Here is a 19,518-nt window from a genome sequence, read left to right on the forward strand (position 1 = left end):
CCTGTGACACAAGCCTAGGGCCTGTGACACAAGCCTGGGGCCTGTGACACAAGCCTGGAGCATATGACAGAGGCCTCGAGGCGGCCGGGGATGTCAGTGAGTGAGGAAAGGAAGGAGGTCTGGGCGCTTCCTGGTCCTCCGACTGCAGCGCCCCCTGTCAGCGGGAGGCCGCGGTGCAGCGTCTCTCTGGTCCTCTGACTGCAGCGCACCGTGGCGGCGGGAGGCCACGATACACCTATCCACGTTCCCCACAGACGCTGCCCGACACGCTGATTTACTGCAGCACTCTGTCACCTTCTTCCCATGATGCATGTCGCCCCCCCCAGATGACTCAGCGCCAATCACCCATCGGACTGGGGGTGAAGTCAGGGCGCCGGTCGTGCTGGCTGGCGGACGGGCGGCTCGACACGGTGCCCGGATGCTCGGCATCCCCATATCTGTGCAGAGCCCTCACTTCTCCCCTGCCCTCTTTCCTCCACACCACTCCTCCACTTCTACCGTCCTTATACCCCTTCCCCACTTGCCTCACCATCTCTCCCCTCCTTCCCGCCACCCTTCGCGCTCTCCCCTCACCTTCACATCTTCATCTCCCCCCCCCCCCCCCCACTTTCACCCCACTCCCCTTTCACCCCTCCTGCACTCCTTCAAGCACTCGTAATGTTCACGCGTCAGTGATGTCCTGTTTGCCAGCTTGTTGACCTTCTGTGTTCCCCTCCTGCTGGGTTTAGGAGCCGGTGCTGTGGACGAAGAGACGGGGACGTGAGTGGCCATTGAGGGCGGCCAGGGTGCCGGTGAGTCCCCCATCTGCTCGGTGTGCGGGCTGAGCTTCGAGGGGCTGAATTTCGATGGAGGACCACATGGTGGGGCACAACAAGGAAAAGCGTTATGACAAAAGTGCTGGAGAAACTCAGCGGGTGCAGCAGCATCTATGGAGCGAAGGAAAGAGTCAATGTTTTGCGCCGACACTTTGCCTATTTCCTTCGCTCCATAGATGCTGCTGCACCCACTGATTTTCTCCAGCACTTTTGACATACCTGCGACTTTCCAGCTTCTGCAGTTCCTTCTTAAACACGGAGAAGCGTTATGAGTACGACGTGTGTGGCAAGGCCTGCCAGAGCCCGAGCCAGCTGCAGACCCACCGGCGGGTGCACACGGGCGAGAAGCCCTATTGCTGCTCCGCATGTGGCAAGAGCTTTAGCCGGTTGTCGGGACTGCAGAGGCACCAGCGGGTGCACAGCAGTGAGCGGCTCTTCAACTGCTCCGACTGTGGCAAAGGCTTCAATTTGTCCACACACCTGAAGGTGCACAGGCGCCTGCACAGCGGGGAATGGCCCTACATCTGCAGCGATTGCGGCAAGAGCTTCACCCAGTCCTGTCAACTGCTGGAGCACAAACGCACCCACGCCGGCGAGCGCCCCTAAATATATGCACAGTGGGCCAATGGCTTCACCTGCTCCACCAGGCTGCTGTCCCACCAGCTGGTGCACACCGGCGACTGTTCCTTTGGCTGCTCCAACTGCGGCAAAAGCTTTGCCCGGTCGTCGGGGTTGCTGCGTCACCGGCATGGGCACACGGGCGAGAAGCCCTGTGGCAGCTCCACCTGTGGTAAGAGCTTTGCCCAGTTGTCGGGGCTGCAGGTTCACCAGCGATGCACAGCAGTAAGCGGCCCTTCACCTGCTCAGACTGCGGCAAAGGCTTCAAGTCGTCATTGGAACTGAAAGTTCAAAGGCCCCTGCACACCGGGAAGCGACCTTACACCTACAGCGACTGCGGCAAGGGCTTTACCCAGTCCACCAGGCTGCTGGAGCACCAGCGCACCCACACCGGCGAGCGCCCCTACACCTGCGTCCAGTGCAGCAAGGGCTTCTCCAGTTCCACCAGGCTGCTGTCCCACAAGCGGGTGCACGCCGGCGACTGTCCCCACCCCAGTGTGGGGAGCGCTTTGCCATGACCTCCCACGTCCTGTCTCACAAGCACATGCCGCCAGTGGCCAGCCCTACGACTGCCCGTACTGTGGTGAGGCGTTTGACAGCTCGCGGGGGTTGTGGCAGCACTGACGGACCCACGCCGGCGAGCAGCTCCTCCCACTACGCAAACGGGGACTGCGGGAGCACCAGCTGATGCTCAGACCGTGATGGAGAAGGTGAGGACAGACTCTACGATGGCAGTATAAAACTGGACCATCATTGCCTGTGGCTCATTGATTGTGTTTTCTCAGCTGCCGCAAGAAGTACATCCTCTGTTGGGCCTTTTTGACTGTAGAGTCGATGGTGGCCTCCCATTGATCTATCCAACAATGATCTATTCAACATTTTCCTTGAACTCCATTCCCTTTCTCCCGTTTTCACTCCTTACACTTCCTTATCTCAGAACATAAAAAAATAGAAACATAGATATTAGGTGCAGGAGTAGGCCATTCGGCCCTTTGAGCCTGCACCGCTATTCAATATGATCATGGCTGATCATCCAACTCAGTATCCCGTACCTGCCCTCTCTCCATACCCTCTGATCCCCTTAGCCACAAGGGCCACATCTAACTCCCTCTTAAATATAGCCAATGAACTGGCCTCGACTACCCTCTGTGGCAGAGAGTTCCAGAGATTCACCACTCTCTGTGTGAAAAACGTTCTTCTCATCTCGGTTTTAAAGGATTTCCCCCTTATCCTTAAGCTGTGGCCCCTTGTCCTGGACTTCCCCAACATCGGGAGCAATCTTCCTGCATCTAGACTGTCCAAACCCTTAAGAATTTTATAAGTTTCTATAAGATCCCCTCTCAATCTCCTAAATTCTAGAGAGTATAAACCAAGTCTATCCAGTCTTTCTTCATAAGACAGTCCTGACATCCCAGGAATCAGTCTGGTGAACCTTCTCTGCACTCCCTCTATGGCAAGAACATCCCATCAGATTGAAGAAGCGTCTCGACCCGAAACGTCACGTATACCTTCTCTCCACAGACGCAGCACCAGTGACTTCAGCACTGCATGACCTTCCCATGATGCATGCTGCCCCCACGTGACTGCGCAAGGGCATGGGGTGGGGCCAGCAATCCCCCTCGGATTGGCAGTGACATCAGGGCGGCAGTCGTACGTGCGTGCGGCTGATATCACGGCACAGGGCGGATGGATGTGCGGACGCCTCAACGCGGTTACCGGATGCTGGTTGCGCCTCCCACCCCACTGACCTCTACACCCTCTCCCCCCCCCCCCCCCCCCTTCAAGCACTAGTAATGTTGACGCGTTAGTAATGTCCTCTTTGCCAGCTTGTTGACCCTCTGTGTTCCCCTCCTGCAGGGTTTAGGATCCGTTGCTGTGGACGGAGAGACAGGGACGTGAGCGGACATTACACTAAGTGTTGATCAACAAGGAGCAAACTGTGCAAGAAAAATTAATATCCTTCCTTATTTAATTTTGATTTCAATTGAACAAGGTAACGAAAGGGTGTATTGGATGTGACAATTGGAAGCTCTCGTTTGACCAGGTGCAGAAGAGGTTGTGGGAATCGGCAAAGTAAGATTAGGCATATTACCTCTTGTCTGGGAATGTGTGAAGGGTGGATGGTAAATGTAAACATGAAATAGCAGAGCAGATAACGAAACTTGTTTACTCTTCTGTGAGGAGTTACAGATGATTTCCCGCGCCCCTACCGCTAGTTGCGTAGATATGTTGCAGTAAATGGGAGGCTTATGATTGGCTTGGAATGGGGATGGTGGTGTGGGCCACCTGAAAGATGAGATAAAATAATGTCAAGATTCCTTTGTATTGTTTGACTTGTGTTAACCATCTGTCTGACTTGTATTAATCGTTCCCCATACCTCTCCCACATGCACACCCCCCTCCACCACCCCTCCCCCATACACCCCCTGCCCTTACTGGTGGAATATTGCTTTGGGGGAACAGGTTGCATTGGGGGAACTGGTGAGTGGTGGACTATTGCGTTGGGGAATCGGTTGCGTTGGGGGGACCAGGCCTCCCGTGTGAGGGTCCCACTCTAATCATAATAATAATAATAAATTTTATTTATGGGCGCCTTTCAAGAGTCTCAAGGACACCTTACAAAAATTTAGCAGGTAGAGGAAAAACATGTAAGGGGTATGAAATAAATAGTAGAGACATGACTAGTACACAAAGTAAAGACAGAATACAATTCAAAACACAATATGAGGCAATTAATGCACAGATGAAAAGGGTGGGGGACGTGGGGCTAAGGATAGGCAGAGGTGAAGAGATGGATCTTGAGCCGGGACTGGAAGATGGTGAGGGACACGGAATTGCGGATCAGTTGGGGGAGGGAGTTCCAGAGCCTGGGAGCTGCCCTGGAGAAGGCTCTGTCCCCAAAACTGCGGAGGTTGGACTTGTGGATGGAGAGGAGACCGGCTGATGTGGATCTGAGGGACCGTGAGGGTTGGTAGGGGGAGAGGAGGTCAGTGAGATATGGGGGGGCCAGATGGTGGAGGGCTTTGTAGGTGAGGATCAGGATTTTGTAGGTGATCCGGACTCTAGCCTTGTCATGCAATAAAATTTCAAAGCAAATCTGCTAAGTCTCCGCTTTTCATTTTCCTTTAATTTTCCTCTAAATTAATTACTTCACAAAAAGAGACATTTATTTCATTGGAATACAACTTGGCTCCAGCGGGTTGACGAGCAAAAGTCCTTGTTTACAGCAGCTGGAGTCTTGCCGACCTCCAAGGGCGGAGAGGGAGATCCCAACGTTCGGAGTTGAGGGGGAACGGCCGGGGGACGGGAAGCGGTGACTCCGGATTAAGCCAAACGCCTTTCGCCAGCGAGAAGAAGACAGAGGAATGACAAAGAGATGGGGATGTCTCCTTAATTTGGAGAATTCAATGTTCATGTCATTGGGCTGTAAGCTATGAGGTGCTGTTCCTCCAGTTTGCGTGTCACCTCACTCTGGCAATGGAGGAGGCCCAGGACAGAAAGATCAGTGTGGGAATGGGAAGGGGAGTTAAAATGGTTGCCAACAACCGGGAGATCCAGCAGCCCTTGGCGGACCGAGCGCAAGTGTAGGGTGAAATGCACGCCTAGTCTAGATACAAGGAACTGCAGATGCTTGTTTACAAAAAGAGACACAATCTCCTGGAGTAACTTGCACCTCTGGAGAGCATGGACAGGCAACATTCTAGGTCAGGGGGGTGGAGAAAGTTGGAAAGGAGAGGTGGGAGTGGTCGCCTTAGATTCCCTTCCCTCTACAGATGCGGCCTGACGCACTGATTTCCTCCACCGCTTTAGAGGGAATGGACAGACGACGTTTTGAGTCAGGACCCTTCTTCAGACTGATTGGAGAGGGTGAGAGGAGGAAGCTGAAAAAGTGATCGGGGGCTGGACAAAGCCTGGCAAGTAATAGGTGGATACAAAATGCTGGAGTAACGCAGCGGGACAGGCAGTATCTCTAGAGAGAAGGAATGGGTGATGTTTCAGGTTGAGACCCTTCTTCAGAAGCGATAGTGACATGTATCTGTCGATATCTGTTTCTTAAACGTTGGGATAGTCCCAGCCTCAACTTCCTCCTCTGGCAGCTTTAGTTAGTTAGTTAGCTGCACAGAATCTCTTGCCCAGAATGAGGGAATCGAGGACCAGAGGACATGGGTTCAAGGTGAAGGGGAAAAGATTTTATAGGAACCTGAGGGGTAAGTTCTGGGTGTATGGAACAAGCTACCGGAGGAGGTAGTTGAGGCTGAGACTATCCCAACGTTTAAGAAACAGTTATAGACAGGTGCATGGATAGGACAAGTTTGGAAGGATATGGACCAAATGCAGGTAGGTGGGACTAGCGTAGTTAGGACACGTTGGTCGTTGTGGGCGAGTTGGGCCGAAGGTACTGGTTCCACAATGTATCACTCGATCACTCCAACACGAAGTGCTGGAGTAACTCAGCGGGTCAGGCAGCATCTGTGGGGAACATGGATAGGTGACAGTTCGGGTCGGGACCCTTCTTCAGACTGACACTGTATTAACAGATGAGGGGGTGATCGGTAGATGAGTGAAGTAAGTGACAGGCGAGAGAAACTAAGGAGATAAAAGGATGTGAGATGAGAGAGGAATGTATACGTGCTGCTTTAAGGGACATTGGTCAGGTCGCATTTGAAGTATTGCATACAGTTCTGGTCACTCCATTACATGACTGATGTGGAGGCTTTGGGGAAGGTGCAGAGATGGTTAACCAGAATAGTTTAAAAACAAGGAACTGCAGATGCTGGTTTACAAAAAAGGACACAAAATGCTGGAGTAACTCAGGCAGCATCTCTGGAAAGAAGGACTGGGTAACATTTCGGGTCAAGACTGAGGAGGGTCTCGACCAGAAACGTTACACATTCCTTCCAGCATTTTATGTTTACCTAAACAGCGCCTATCCACGCGGTGGTGTGGCAGCAGGCTGGAGGAGCGGACAAAGGCCTTGCCACAGAGAGGTCAAGTGAAGGGGCACTGCCCGGTGTGGACTCGCTCCAGCAGGTGGTCGAGGCGGGTGACGCCCTTACCACAGGACGGTCAGGGGAAGGGACGCTCACCGCTGTGGGTACGCCGGTGCTGCCACAGGCTGGACATGCGGGTGAAGCCCTTGCCACACTCAGCGCACACAAAGGGCCTCTGTCCGGTGTGTAACCACTGGTGCTCCCACAGCCCTCATGCTCTCTTGTCACAGTGGGAGCAGCTGCTCGCCGGCGTTGGCCCGCTGCCACAACGCCCGCTCAGCAAACACACCGAGCAAATGGTGGGGGGGGGGCTCACCAGCATCCTGGCCGCCCTCAATGGCTGCTCACAAACCAGTCTCTCCGTCCACAGCAACAGCTCCTAAACCCTGCAGGATGGGAACAGATGGTCAAAAAGCTGGCAAACAGGACTTTACTGGCACATATTGGGTGCGTTTATGGTGGAGGAAACTATTATATAATTCTGTTCGGCACACTGGCGCAGCGGTACAGTTGCTGCCTCACCGCCAGAGACACGAGGTTGATCCTGACTACGGGTGCTGTCTGTGCAGAGATTGTACGTTCTCCCCTTGACCTGTGTGGGTTTGTACTCCGTGTGCTTCAACATTTCAAAGGCGTTCAGGGTTGTAGATTAATCGGCCTCCGCAAAATTGCTAAATTGTCCCTAATGTGCTTTGGATAGTGCTAGTGTACGGGGTGATTGCTGGTCGGCGCGGACTCCATGTGCCGAAAGACCTGTTGTTTCCACGCTGCATTTCTAAACTAAACTAAACCAAAGAACGGTGTTGACGCAAAACGCCACCCATTCCTTCTCTCCACAGATGCTGCCTGATCTGATCTGATCTGCCTAGCCTGATCGAGTTATTCCAGCACTTTGTGTCTATCTTCTCCACAGATGCTGCCTGACCTGCTGAGTTACTCAAGCACTTTGTCATAGTTTCATAGATACAGCGTTGGAAAGAAGCCCTTCAGCCCTACTCGTACCCGCACTCCTAGATCCCTCGGCTCCACACATTCCCCCAGCGCCCCGCCATTCACAGTGAAGATCCTGCCCTGGTTTGACTTCCTAAACTGCAACACCCTCCCCTCCCCCAAACAATGTGACCTCCTCCCTGTGGCTCTCTGCCCCTTACCCCGGCCGCCTCCTGCTCCTTAACCCCCTTTGCTCCCCCCCCCCCCACCCCCAAACCTCCCCACCCCCAAACAGAGAGTGGTAGCTGTGTGGAATGAGCTTCCAGTGAAGGTGGTGGAGGCAGGTTCGTTTTTATCATTTAAAAATAAATTGGATAGGTATATGGACGGGAAAGGAATGGAGGGTTATGGTCTGAGTGCAGGTATATGGGACTAGGGGAGAATACGTGTTCGGCACGGACTAGAAGGGTCGAGATTGCCTGTTTCCGTGCTGTAATTGTTATATGGTTATTATATGATTAATATAATAGTTGTACAGGGTCTTGGTGAGACCACACTTGGACTATTGCGTACAGTTTTGGTCTCCTAATCTGAGGAAAGACATTCTTGCAATAGAGGGAGTACAGAGAAGGTTCACCAGACTGATTCCTGGGATGTCAGGACTTTCATATGAAGAAAGACTGGATAGACTCGGTTTGTACTCGCTAGAATTTAGAAGATTGAGGGGGGATCTTATAGAAACTTACAAAATTCTTAAGGGGTTGGACACGCTCGATGCAGGAAGATTGTTCCCGATGTTGGGGAAGTACAGAACAAGGGGTCACAGTTTAAGGATAAGGGGGAAATCTTTTAGGACCGAGATGAGAAAAACATTTTTCACACAGAGAGTGGTGAATCTGTGGAATTCTCTCCCGCAGAAGGTAGTTGAGGCCAGTTCATTGGCTATATTTAAGAGGGAGTTAGATGTGGCCCTTGTGGCTAAAGGGACCAGGGGGTATGGAGAGAAGGCAGGTACAGGATACTGAGTTGGATGATCAGCCATGATCATATTGAATGGCGGTGCAGGCTCGAAGGGCCGAATGGCCGCTACTCCTGCACTTAATTTCTATGTTTCTAATGTGAACCCCACCAGGCTCCCTCCCATTCATCCTCCTCGACACCAAACCCCCTCCCCCTTGAATCCCTCCTCCCTCCCTTTGCTCCCTGTTGCCCCGCTACTCACCTCACCCGCTTACCCAACCCCCAGACTCTCACCCCCCTCCCTCCCGACTCTCTGTCACTGACCCTCTCCCCTTATTCCTGCCCCGCTCAGATCTCTCTCCCCTCCCTCCCTCCTCCCTCTTCCCTCCCACTCTCTCTCTCTCACCGTCCAGTGCGGGTCGGCTCCATCTTGGCCGAGACGTCATTTCCACCCTCAATAACTTTACATTTGACTCCTCCCATTTCCTCCAAACACAAGGCGTAGCTATGGGCACACGCATGGGCCCCAGCTACGCCTGCCTCTTTGTCGGGTACGTTGAACAATCCTTGTTCAATGCGTACCAGGGCCCCATCCCCGACCTCTACCTCCGCTACATTGACGACTGCTTTGGTGCCACCTCCTGCACCCACACACAACTGACTGACTTCATCCACTTCACCACCAACTTCCATCCGGCACTCCAATACACCTGGACGATTTCAGACACTTCCCTACCATTCCTTGACCTCACCATCTCCATCGCAGGGGACAGACTCCTGACCGACATACATTATAAACCCACTGACTCACATGGCTATCTGGACTACACGTCTTCCCACCCTGCCCCCTGTAAAGACTCCATCCCCTACTCCCAATTCCTCCGCCTACGCCGCATCTGTTCCCAGGATGAGACATTTCATACCAGGGCATCGGAAATGTCCTCGTTCTTCAGGGAACGGGGATTCCCCTCCGCCACCATAGATGAGGCTCACACCAGGGTCTCATCCATACCCCGTAACGCTGCTCTCTCTCCCCATCCCCGCACACGCAACAAGGGCAGAGTCCCTCTGGTCCTCACCTTTCACCCCACCAGCCGGCAAATACAACACATAATCCTCCGCCATTTCCGCCACCTCCAACGTGACCCCACCACTCGCCACATCTTCCCATCTCCCCCCATGTCTGCCTTCCGCAAAGACCGCTCCCTCCGCAACTCCCTCGTCAATTCTTCACTTCCCTCCCGCACCACCCCCTCCCCGGGCACTTTCCGTTGCAACCGCAAGAAATGCAACACCTGTCCCTTCACCTCCCCCCTCGACTCCATTCAAGGTCCCAAGCAGTCGTTCCAGGTGCGACAAAGGTTCACCTGTATCTCCTCCAACCTCATCTACTGCATCCGCTGCTCTAGATGTCAGCTGATTTACATCGGTGAGACCAAGCGTAGGTTGGGCGACCGTTTCGCCGAACACCTCCGCTCAGTCCGCAATAACCTACCTGATCTCCCGGTGGCTCAGCACTTCAACTCCCCCTCCCATTCCCAATCCGACCTCTCTGTCCTGGGTCTCCTCCATTGCCAGAGTGAGCACCAGCGGAAATTGGAGGAACAGCACCTCATATTCCGTCTGGGGGTCCTTGCGTCCCCTTGGCATCAACATTGAATTCTCCCAATTTGGCTAGCCCGTGCTGTCCCCTCCCCTCCCCTTCCTTCACCCTCTAGCTGTCTCCTCCCATCCGCCCGCCCTCGGGCTCCTCCTCCTCCTCCCTTTGTCCTTCTTTCTTTCCCCACCCCCTATCAGTCTGAAGAAGGGTTTCGGCCCGAAACGTCGCCTATTTCCTTCGCTCCATAGATGCTGCTGCACCCGCTGAGTTCCCCCAGCAATTTTGTGTACCGTCATTTCCGGGCTGAGGCCGCCCCGCTGCTCGACCTGGCAGCCTGCGGGGCAACGGGCCGGGACCGTGACGTCATTTCCGGGCTGAGACCCCTGCCCGCGCGGTCTCTGTCTCTCTGTCTCCGGGGCAACGGGCGGCCGGGGCCGTGACGTCATTTCCGGGCTGAGACCCCTGCCCGCGCGGTCTCCGGGGCAACGGGCAGCGGGCGGGCGGGATGAGCCGCGAGTGAGTGAGTGAGGACCCGGGGCCGGGCCGGGCGCAGTGAGAGGCTCCGGTGGATCAGGGCGGGCGGGGCGGGCGGGCTGGCTGGGGATTCGGTGCGCGGGGGGTGGGGGCGGGGAGACAGTGACTGGGCCTGGGGTTGGCGGAGCTCGGGGAGCCGGGCCTGGGCCTGGGGTCGGGCCTGTGCCGGGTCCCGTCGCCGCCGCAACACGACAATCAATCTCGGGTGGGGCTGATGGGTGGGCGCCGGGCGGCCGGGGCGGTGGAGGAGTCGGGACACAATCTCTCTCTCTATCTATATCTCTCTCTCTGTCTCTCTCTCTATCTGCGGGATGTACACGGCTACATTGGAGGTTGAGGCGGGGCCGTCTGTGGGGCGGGGGCTCCATGAAGCTGCCTCGCTGTTCCAGCCAATCTCTGAAGTCAGGTTCAAAACTCCTTCTCAAAGATCCTCTGTTCTGATTTTAAATTTATCACCCACATTTTCTTCTTCCAGATTAATGCTTTGGCGACCGCCTCCTGTACACGATCAGTTGGGTCACGCTCCAGCTACTCCTCATCTAGATTGTTCAGGTAATGGTCAATCAAACTTTGTCATGTTTGCTTTGGCCAGGTTTCAGCATTAGAGGCCAATTTTTGTAATGTTTCCTGGGTGGGATTTGCCGGATTTACAAAGTGTGTTAATATCTTTGCCTGCCTCGTGATACCCTAAGTGGCTTCCGCTCTTGCAGAACCCTCAGATAGTGCAGAGTCTGGGCCATTTTATAAATAACTCTTAACAGCGACTGCGAAGGAGTGTCTCGGTTGATTCCTGCGCTGGTTGCGATTCACATTATTACACTCCGGCCAGACATGGTCCTGTGGTCCACAACAGCCAAGTTGGCATACGTTGTGGAATAGACAGTTCCATGGGAAGATGGTGTTGAAGAAGCTTATGAGATGAAAAAGACCAAGTACTCTGAACAGGCAGCTGAAGCTGCCCAGAATGGCTGGAAGACCAAGATTTTCCCAGTCGAAGTGGGATGCAGGGGATTTGTTGCTACATCTCTGACCAGGCTATTAAAGTAAATGGAGGTGAGGGGTCGCTCCCTCCAACAAGCACTCAAGTCATCATCAAATTCTGCAGAAACGAGCAGCAATTGGATTTGGATCAAAAGGAGAGATAACAATTGGGTTGCAAAATGAAGACAGGAGGGTATGGAATTGCGGGAGGTGTAACTGGGACGCCAGGTACCACCCTTGAGCCCTCTGGAGATGTTGGAGGCTTATCAATGAAACGTCAAAGAAGGATGGTGCCCACCTGATGACCCCGATGACGTACCTACCCTAACTTTCACCACTCCAATCCTACTGCAAATAGCAAGAGAGCCGACTTACTACAGGGATTGAAACATCAAGTCATATTAGCTCTACTGTTACTAAACAATCGCTCTCCCCGCTCCCCTCTGCATGTTATTACTCATTTCTGGCTTAGTTAATAGTAAACTATACTACAATACTAATACAGTAAAGTATAGCATCAATTATCTCTAGCGTAGTAGGCTTAAAACCACAGTGCTCACCAAGTCTTTGTTTCTCCCAGCTTACAGAGACCACCTGCCGAACTCTTCCCGACTGGGCAATGATTTTCCAGTTTCGCTATCACTGTAGCTTCATCAGGGAAAGAGATCAACTTCTAGCCGGTAAGGGGGTTTAAAGAGTAGGTTGATATTCCTCCCTTTCTGGGTTTGCCCCTCCCATATGCTGAGTCAGAGTGTTAAGGTTCAATTTGTTTCAAACAGATGACAACACAAAAGTTAGTAATACAGTAACGTCTTTATTTCGCCAGGCGGGTGTGGGAGTCAACTCTCACAGTATGTGAAATACAGACTACAGAGTCTCTCTTTCTCCACACACAGAGTTAATGTTCAATCAGATATATTTATACCCTAATAATCAGCAATTCTGCAATTCATTATCTTACAGAGCATTGTACAGCCTCTTGCCTGTTCGTGTTATTGTGCTGTAATCTCGATAGTGTTGCAGAAGAAGGCGAAAACCATATAACCATATAACAATTACAGCACGGAAACAGGCCATCTCGACCCTTCTAGTCCGTGCCGAACACGTATTCTCTCCTAGTCCCATATACCTGCGCTCAGACCATAACCCTCCATTCCTTTCCCGTCCATATAACTATCCAATTTATTTTTAAATGATAAAAACGAACCTGCCTCCACCACCTTCACTGGAAGCTCATTCCACACAGCCACCACTCTCTGAGTAAAGAAGTTCCCCCTCATGTTACCCCTAAACTTCTGTCCCTTAATTCTCAAGTCATGTCCCCTTGTTTGAATCTTCCCTACTCTCAGTGGGAAAAGCTTATCCACGTCAACTCTGTCTATCCCTCTCATCATTTTAAAAACCTCTATCAAGTCCCCCCTTAACCTTCTGTGCTCCAAAGAATAAAGCCCTAACTTGTTCAACCTTTCTCTGTAACTTAGTTGCTGAAACCCAGGCAACATTAAAGTAAATCTCCTCTGTACTCTCTCTATTTTGTTGACATCCTTCCTATAATTAGGCGACCAAAATTGTACCCCATACTCCAGAATTGGCCTCACCAATGCCTTGTACAATTTTAACATTAAATCCCAACTTCTATACTCAATGCTCTGATTTATAAAGGCCAGCACACCAAAAGCTTTCTTTACCACCCTATCTACATGAGATTCCACTTTCAGGGAACTGTGCACAGTTATTCCCAGATCCCTCTGTTCACCTGCATTCTTCAATTCCCTACCATTTACCATGTACAGGTGCACAACCTTTTATCCGAAAGCCTTAGGACCAGACACTTTTCGCAATTCAGAATTTGTCGGTCTTCGGAATGGAAATTTTTTAGCGTAGATTTTAATGGCTGGCTCAGTGGTAGAGTGCTCGGCTCATATCCGCAAGGTCGCGAGTTTGCGCCTTGATCCTGGCAGTTACTCGATCGCGAGTTTGAGTCTTCAATGTCGTTTTTTCTTGCAGAATAAATGTTTGTATGAAATGCAGTGTAGGAGAGGTGTACTGACTGTGTGGGCAGAACTTTGGAAGTGATTGCCCACCAGTCTAAAAAGCCGCTGTGTCTCCCTGTCCCTGGGATAGCAGGGGGCGATCAAACAGCACAATACCCCCTCCCCCTCCAACTCCAGAGGAATCCGCTCCCCGATGGGTCGCTACCAAAGATCATAGAGGAGCTCCTCTATGATCTTTGGCCGCTACAGCGACAAGTGGCAGTTCGCCCACAGCCCGAGCTGCGCCCCCTCATCCGCCACCCCAAGAACAAGACGTACCTTGCACACCATCAGCTTCTGCCCCTACGTGTTCCTCTGGAGTTGGAGCGGGGCTGGGCTGGAGTTGCTGCTGGCTGTGGGTCTCTGGGATCTCCGTGCTTGCAGTGGGCCTGGGGGTCGGTGGGCGGCGGTGGGAGCTGTGGACCTACGGACCTACCTCCGTGGAGCTAGCCAGCTTCGGAGCGTGGAGAGCTGCGGGGGCGAGCTGCTGCGACCCGACTCCGGTGGATGGTGACACCGGGAGCCCGCGGGTTCCCGGTGGGAGACTGCTTTGCGGGGCACCGGCAGCGGCGACTTCTCCCGCCCGAATTACGGGGTTGAGAATGACCTGGAGGGGGGCGTTACAACGTCCGGCGTGGCTGAGTGGCCGCGGACTTGCTAGCGCCCGCCGGGGGCTCCAACATCAAGACCGGGGCAGGGCCCTACATCTCCCGGCGTGGCTTTGAGTGGCCGCTCCCCGATGGGCCCCTACGACGCCCCGAGCTGCGCCCCGTCATCCGCAACCCAGGTTCCTCTGTAGTTGGAGTGGGGCTGGGCTGCTGTTGGCTGTGGGTCTCTGGGATCTCCGTTCTTGCGGTGGGCCTGGTGGTCGGTGTCCAATTGGTCCTGACGTCTCCGGTGACTGGCACGGTCCTGCTGCAATCGCCGACGTGAAGACAGTGCAAAGCTCCCGCGCTGGTGCAATGGGCGGGGAGCTGGAGAGGGGAGGGAAGGGGTCACACACATGGCCGGGAAGCAGAGGGGCGTAGGTGGGGTGAAACTGAAGGGAGCGACAATCTGCACTGTGTATCGTGAGTCTACCGTGGGAACCTTTTAACTCAGCGGGCAGGCAGCAGCATATTGTCAATTATTAACCCTCCCGCGCAATATACCCTCATCTTCTCTTTTATGAATGGGGATTTAGTTCCCCTTTCTTCGAGGACCGACCGGAGGTTCCGCTGTTACCTCTGCGGGCCGCCCTCGGTGAACGTTTTCAAGGACCTTTCTTCAAGGACCGAAAAAATGGTCGCTATTCGGAGGTTTTCGTTATTTGGATCTTCGGATAAAAGGTTGTGCACCTGTACGTCCTATTTTGATTTGTCCTGCCAAGATGTAGCACCTCACACTTATCAGCATTAAACTCCATCTGCCATCTTTCAGACCACTCTTCCAACTGGCATAAATCTCTCTGTAGACTTTGAAAATCTACTTCATTATCCACAACCCCACCTATCTTAGTATCATCTGCATACTTACTAATCCAATTTACCACACCATCATCCAGATCATTGATGTACATGACAAGCAACAGTGGACCCAACACAGATCCCTGTGGCACCCCACTAGTCACTGGCCTCCAACCTGACAAACAACCATCCACCATTACGCTCTGGCATCTCCCATTCAGCCACTGTTGAATCCATCTTTCTACTCCACCATTAATACCCAACCATTGAACCTTCTTAACCAACCTTCCGTGAGGAACCTTGTCAAAGGCCCTACTGAAGTCCATATATACAACATCCACGGCTTTACCCTCATCAATTTCCCGAGTAACCTCTTAAAAAAATTCAAGAAGATTAGTCAAACATGACCTTCCAAGCACAAATCCATGTTGACTGTTCCTAATCAGACCCTGTTTATCCAGATGCTTATATATATTATCTCTAAGTATCCTTTCCATTAATTTGCCCACCACTGACGTCAAACTAACAGGTCTATAATTGCTAGGTTTACTCTTAGACCCCTTTTTAAACAATGGAACAACATGCGCAGTACGCCAATCCTCCGGCACTATTCCCGTTTCTAATGACAATTGAAATATTTCTGTCATAGCCCCTGCTATTTCTACACCAACTTCCCTCAATGTCCTAGGGAATATCCTGTCAGGACCTGGAGACTTATCCACTTTTATATTTCTCAAAAGTGTCAGTACTTCCTCTTCTTTGAATCTCATAGTTTCCATAGCTACTCTACTTGTTTCCCTTACCTCACATAATTCAATATCCTTCTCCTTGGTGAATACCGAAGAAAATAAATTGTTCAATATCTCCCCCATCTCTTTTGGCTCTGCAGATAGCTGTCCACTCTGACTCTCTAATGGACCAATTTTATCCCTCGTTATCCTTTTGCTATTAATATAGCTGTAGAAACCCTTTGGGTTTACTTTCACCTTACTTGCCAAAGAAACCTCATATCTTCTTTTAGCTTTTCTAATTTCTTTCTTAAGATTCTTTTTACATCCTTTATACTCCTCAAGCACCTCATTTACTCCATGCTGCCTATAATTATTGTAGATCTCCCTCTTTTTCCGAACCAAGTGTCCAATTTCCCTTGAAAACCATGGCTCTTTCCGATTTTTACTATTTCCATTCATGTTATTGTGCTGTACTCTTGCTCGTGATAGTGCTAGGCTTTACTTAAACTCTTTAACTACTTACAAGGCAGACCCTTTAAAAATAGGTCATTAGAAAGAAAAAACAAATTAACAGATTTTTTTCTGAGATATTTCCAATTCTCATCCAACACCTCAATCTGGATCCCACATGGCCAGTGCGCAATTCAGATCTCTCTTGAATTCAATTCAAAAGGTAAGAAATAGGAAGAAATCAAACTTAATATACCGATAAGGTCACCAATCTTAATGCCAGGTCACGCACCGAAGAAAATGAACAGTCTCTTTGCTGAGCCACATCCGCTGTTTAATAAAAGTTGAGAAGATAGAGAATAAACAGTCAATTTCATAGAAATTAGGTGCAGGAGGAGGTCATTCGGCCCTTCGAGCCAGCACCGCCATTCATTGTGATCATGGCTGATCATCCCCTATCAATAACCCGTGCCTGCCTTCTCCCTATATCCTTTGACTCCACTAGCCTCTAGGGCTCTATCTAACTCTCTCTTAAATCCATCCAGTGACTTGGCCTCCACTGCCCTCTGTGGCAGGAAATTCCATAAATTCACAACTCTGGGTGAATTTATTTTTTCTCACCTCAGTCTTAAATGACCTCCCCTTTATTCTAAGACTGTGGCCCCTGGTTCTCAACTCACCTAACATTGGGAACATTTTACCTGCGTCTAGCTTGACCAGTCCTTTTATAATTTTATATGTTTCTATAAGAACCCCCTCATCCTTCTAAACTCCAGTGAATACAAGCCTAGTCTTTTCAATCTTTCCTCATATGACAGTCCCGCCATCCCAGGGATCAATCTCGTGAACCTACGCTGCACTGCTTCAATCACAAGGATGTCCTTCCTCAAATTAGGAGACCAAAATTGTACACAATACTTCAGATGTGGTCTCACCAGAGCCATATCCAACTGCAGAAGAACCTCTTTACTCCTACACTGAAATCCTCTTGTTATGAAGAACAACATTCCATTAGCTTTCTTCACTGCCTGCTGTACCTGCACGCCAACTTTCAGTGACCGGTGTACAAGGACACCCAGGTCTCACTGTACCGCCCCCTTATCTAACCTAACCCCATTGAGATAAGAATCTGCCCCTTTGGTTTTGCCGCCAAAGTGGATAACCTCACATTTATCTATATTATACTGCATCTGCCACGCATCTGCCCACTCACTTAACCTGTCCAGGTCACCCTGGAACTTCCTAACATCCTCTTCACAGTTCACACTGCCACCCAGCTTTGTGTCATCCGCAAACTTGCTAGTGTTGCTCCTAATTCCCTCTTCCAAATCATTAACATAAATGGTAAATAGTTGCGGCCCCAACACCGAGCCTTGCGGCACTCCACTCGCCACTGCCTGCCATTCTGAAAAGGACCCGTTCACTCCTACTCTTTGCTTCCGGTCTGCCAACCAATTTACTATCCATGTCAACACCCTACCCCCAATACCATGTCGTCTAATATTAGTCATCAGTCTCCCGTGCGGGACCTTATCACAGGCTTTCTGAAGCTCTAGATACACTACATCCACTGGCACCCGTTCATCCATTTTACTTGTCACATCCTCAAAAAAATTCCAGAAGATTAGTCAAGCATGACCTCCCTCCACCCTCCACCCTTCCCCACTCTCCCCCCTCCTCTCTCTCCCCCTCTGCAACCCCTCCACGCTTCCTCCCACTCCAACGCCCCTCCCCCTCTCCTCTCCCACATCCCCCCACTCTCCTTCCCCTCTCCTCTCCCCCCCCCCCTTCCCTCCCCCCTCCCTCTCCCCCTCTGTGTGTGTGTGTGTGTGACGCCGCAGTCCCCCGCAACCGCGCGCAGAGGGGACTTGAACTTGCTTGATCTTTTGCTTTGATTCACATCTCCTCGAAAACCCGACGCGGTAACGGTGACATTTTTACATATTCCGGTCGAGATTTACCTCATGATTTCAAAAATCCCCTCATTTGTAAATTTGATTGATTATCTCCTGAGTTTTTTTACTAAAATTGTTCACCAATCTTAGATCTTTATAAACTGTAACTGCTAAAGCCAGCTGGATGACGTCACAATGCCGGTGCTCCTCGTGGCCAACTGCGCAGAATTGTCAACGAGGTCACGAGCACTCACGAGCTTCCCCGCTTGGTTTTCAAGAACTTTCTCCTCGCGGTGTTGCTGCCTGATGTTCCAGGTGCAGCAAGTGAAGTCATCCCCCTCCCCCCCCCCCATGCTAACCGCTCCTCCCCACTGCAAACCGCTCCTATGCTGCTCCTCCCCCCCCCCCCCCCCCCGCTGCTATCCGCTTCGACTCGGGTTTCCACAGAAATGCAGAGAGTCTTGCCCTGGCCTCTCTCCGCTTTCGCAGTCCGCTCACTCGCTCCCCTCCACCTCATCCTCTCCCCCCCTCCCTCCTCCCCTCTCCCCTCTCCCCCTCCCCTCTCCCCCTCCCCTCTCCCCCCCTCCCCCTCCCCTCTCCCCCCTCCCCTCTCTCCTCGCCCCCTTCCCCTCTCCCCCTTCCCCTCTCCCCCTTCCCCTCTCCCCATCCCCTCACCACCTCTCCTCCCTCCCACTCTCTGCCCCCCTACCCCCCTCTCTCCCCTTCCCCTCTCCCCTTCCCCTCTCCCCCTTCCCCTCTTCCCCCTCTCCTCCCTCCCACTCTCGGCCCTCCCTTTTCCGCCCCCTCTACTCTCCCCCCCCCCCTCTCTCCCCCTCCTCACTCTCCATCCCCACTGTTTTCAGCACACTGCCTGCTGGGCACTGTTTTCCAGGAGTGACGATACACTCTAATCCAGGCAACATTCTGGTAAACTGCTTCTTCAACCTCTCCAAATCCTCCACATCCTTCCTGTAACAAGCAGCCAGAACGGCACACAATGCTCCAAATACCGGCTAACCAAAATCATACAGGCCGTTGCCAGATGACTACCTAACCCTTGTATTTATTGCTCCATCCGATGATACAAGCAGACCACAAGTCTTCTTTCCCACTGTACTTGTGTTGCCACTTTCAGAGAGCTATGGACTTGTTATCCTGATCCCCTTGATCACCACTGCTGCTAGGTATCTCGCTATTCACTGTATAACCCAGGTGCAGGAGGCTAAACTGGCCCCTTGAGCTTGCTCTGCCCTTCACTCAGCTCAAGAATTATCCAGATTTGATCCCAGCATCACTTTCTAACTCCCTCCCTTGGTACTTTTGCTGATGAAATGCTTGGCATCACTGGCTTGAATATATTCCTTGTCCCTTGCCCCATAGCTCTCTGGCAGAGCAAGAAGCAAAGGAGAATTTCTGCATGATTCTGAAATGATGATCATGAAATTATACCTGCACAAGGAGTAAGTTCCTCATTGCATTCAAGTTGGGTCTTCCTCCGAATCGTATTTCAATAAAATCGTCTCTTTCTTGGAAAT

General features: G+C 51.8%; 1 protein-coding gene and 1 long non-coding RNA gene across 2 annotated transcripts; one reads left to right on the forward strand and one right to left on the reverse strand.

Annotated features, from left to right (window-relative positions):
• Positions 1-677: 677 nt before the first annotated feature.
• Positions 678-1,557, forward strand: LOC116967963 (zinc finger protein 501-like). Its single transcript, XM_033014597.1, has 2 exons — positions 678-878; positions 1,077-1,557. Exons 1-2 carry the CDS (start codon positions 846-848, stop codon positions 1,419-1,421), a joined length of 378 nt encoding a protein of 125 aa, XP_032870488.1. The 5' UTR covers positions 678-845; the 3' UTR covers positions 1,422-1,557.
• A 4,928-nt stretch (positions 1,558-6,485) lies between these two features.
• LOC116967965 lies at positions 6,486-19,289 on the reverse strand. Its single transcript, XR_004410366.1, has 3 exons — positions 19,279-19,289; positions 17,456-17,460; positions 6,486-6,699 (listed from the first exon to the last, which is right to left on the reverse strand). It is a non-coding gene; the product is annotated as an uncharacterized LOC116967965 (long non-coding RNA).
• Positions 19,290-19,518: the final 229 nt, after the last annotated feature.

Source organism: Amblyraja radiata, chromosome 42 (assembly GCF_010909765.2).
Source record: "Amblyraja radiata isolate CabotCenter1 chromosome 42, sAmbRad1.1.pri, whole genome shotgun sequence".
NCBI lineage: Eukaryota > Metazoa > Chordata > Chondrichthyes > Rajiformes > Rajidae > Amblyraja > Amblyraja radiata.